General features: G+C 39.0%; 1 protein-coding gene across 1 annotated transcript; it reads right to left on the bottom strand.

Moving 5' to 3' along the window:
• On the bottom strand, positions 1-1,395 carry LOC148931110 (uncharacterized). Its single transcript, XM_089066725.1, has 4 exons — positions 1,278-1,395; positions 729-1,176; positions 233-596; positions 1-87 (listed from the first exon to the last, which is right to left on the bottom strand). Exons 1-4 carry the CDS (start codon positions 1,378-1,380, stop codon positions 1-3), a joined length of 1,002 nt encoding a protein of 333 aa, XP_088922851.1. The 5' UTR covers positions 1,381-1,395.
• Positions 1,396-2,690: the final 1,295 nt, after the last annotated feature.

Below are 2,690 nucleotides of genomic sequence, written 5' to 3'. Positions count from 1 at the left end.
CTAATTCCCCCTGGCCGGAAATGGATAAGCAACAAAACTGCAAAGAAGTTTCAGACAATGTTCATCAAAGGGTCCACTGTGATAGGCCTTACAAAATAGATATAAATGTTTATAGCAAAAGCAACACCTATTATGTTCATGCAGTGAACATAAATTAAAGTTCATACTTGAAAATAAGACCAAATGCAAACTAGAATAGTTTTCCTAAAACAATCCCAAGCAATAACAATACCAAACCCATGAAAACCAATACATAGTTCAGTCTAATTTCAGCCTGGCACCGGCCAAAAACTCCACAACCATGTCCGGTGCTGGCCCTCCTCTTATTCTTCTCTTCATCCTTGTTGCGAACAGTTTTTGCAGATCGGTACGTTTGGTTCAAGACATAATCCGGTTGCTTCCCATCTCCAATCCCACTATGATAGTCGTCACACCATAAGAAAGACCCCGAGTGATTTGCATTAATCGGGCATTTGTAAAACCATCTACCTTTGTGTATGGCATCTTTCCCAGCACAAAATAGATTCATCTTGCCTTGACCACAAACACACTCGGGAATCATGTCACTGTCGGTTGTTGTCGTTGACATTAGTAGGCTGTAAATCAACAAAAAAAATAAAATGACAAAAAAGTCAGAATGTGTCATATTTAAATCAGTCTTACCAACCCATTCACAAATAAAGCAAATCATAGAAAAAAATTTATATATGAAATAGATGCATATACACACATTGTTCCACATAGAGTTAGCCAAATCTTCCCTCATTTGAGTCCAAGCATAAGATGTCTCAACTTGATCAATATATTCAGGTTCACCATCAACATCATCAACTACGCCATTCTGTGTATCACCATCAATTTGTTGTTCTATTGGGTTGTTGGTCATCTCACCACGAATAAAATTGTGGAGTAAGAAACAAGCCATAATCATCCGGATTTGGATCTTAATCGGATAGAAACTAGCACTCTGCAGAATGCCCCATCTCATCTTAAGAACTGCAAAAGCTCGCTCGATAATGTTACGAGCTTTATTGTGCCTTAAATTGAACAACTCACGAGCATTTTGCGGTCTTTGGTTACCGACGCCCCACTCCTTCGAATGGTATCGGACATTTTTGAACGGCGTCAAGAAGCCTTCACAATTTGCGTATCCATTATCGCACAAAAAGTAATTTCCTAAAAATACCACATTCGGTTAGGATTGTTATGTACTTATAAATAAAGAAAAATCAATTTTGAAAAACCAATGAGTGTTAAAGACAATGGTGTGTTTAAACCTTTGGGCACCCTCAATCCCCTATCTCTACTAACGGCATCCCTTAGCACTCGAGAATCGCCGGCGGAACCCTCCCACCCGGGCAGAAAATACAAGAATCGCATGTTGCGGTCGCAGGCCGCAAGAGCCGCAAGAGTGTTAGTGGAGATTTGCCCCTTCCGAGATCGATAACGTGGCTTATCCTGGTTACTTACTAGGACATTTATGTATGTCCCATCCAAGGCGCCAATGCAGCCTTAAGATGGATCACAAATATTTATAAACTATCAACACAAAGTTCACTACCTTAAAATGATAGTTGTATTCGGTCACAAAGTTCATTACCTTAAAATGTTTCCATCGATGATTAACACAAGTGTTCGTTACTGGTTCGGGTTCAGGCAAGAGGATGGTATGAAGTCTAATGACTGCTTTAAGCACAAGATGAACATAATGCGATATTGTTTCCCCAGACCGCTTGAAATCAAAACCAGATGGACGAATTTTCTTGTGGTGAGCTAGAATGCTTAGAAAAATAGCTATCCTCTAATAACACATATCTACCATTTCGCAGCCCACCAACGTCTCTCAATAGGATACATAAACGACCAAATGCATTCCTATCCATACGTAGGTTAACAAAACAGTCTATGTCACTAATTTTTGTGAGTCTGTTCATATGTCTCACTTGTGGCGGCATCCTATCTATTATTGAATACCTAATAAGATTATGCCTAGCACGCCGGCCGCATCGTGGATTTCTTTTCATATATAGTACAATAGGATAAGCTTGTGCATATGTAAGAGATGCAATATATCTTCTATCATGAGGTAAACGGCTTTGGATAATCGAAATGGACGAGCCATCACCATAGTTGGTAATACAATCAGAACAATCAGGCTACTGTAACAACAAAATTTCCAAAATAAGACATCTTTACAACAAAAGAAATTAGCATCACCCCCCAGCATACAACTGATCTAAACAGCAATAATCATGCAGATGGTTCCAATAAAATAAATATTGATTTCATCATTTACCCACTCCAACCAACACTGCAAATAATCGGTTGGAGTATCACGCAATTGTACCGAGAAAGCAGATATACGAATGAAAAAGCTCAAGTACAGAAATCAAAACTAATTATCTCACAGTAAAAAATGCTTCACAGAAAAAGGAGTCACACAACATCACTTTATAATTTTCCAGAACTAGATCTGAACGATTACTTCAAAAAATCCAACAAAAACGTCAACGGATTTGCACAATATCGTTGTAAAATGTCGAAATTGCCTCGTGCAGGCTAAATCGAATCCCTTTGAATAAAATTCCGGCGCCAGGTACTGAGGGCCACCACTTTCTTCTACTGCGCGTGTGTTTTGAGAGGAGCTTTACTTTGGGCTGCTTCCCCAAATTCAAAATGAAACAATGAGA

This window comes from Salvia hispanica, chromosome 3 (assembly GCF_029641045.1).
Source record: "Salvia hispanica isolate PSC_SH4W2 chromosome 3, Shi_PSC_v1, whole genome shotgun sequence".
Taxonomy (NCBI): Eukaryota; Viridiplantae; Streptophyta; class Magnoliopsida; order Lamiales; family Lamiaceae; genus Salvia; species Salvia hispanica.
This window is presented reverse-complemented; position numbering and strand designations above follow the sequence as displayed.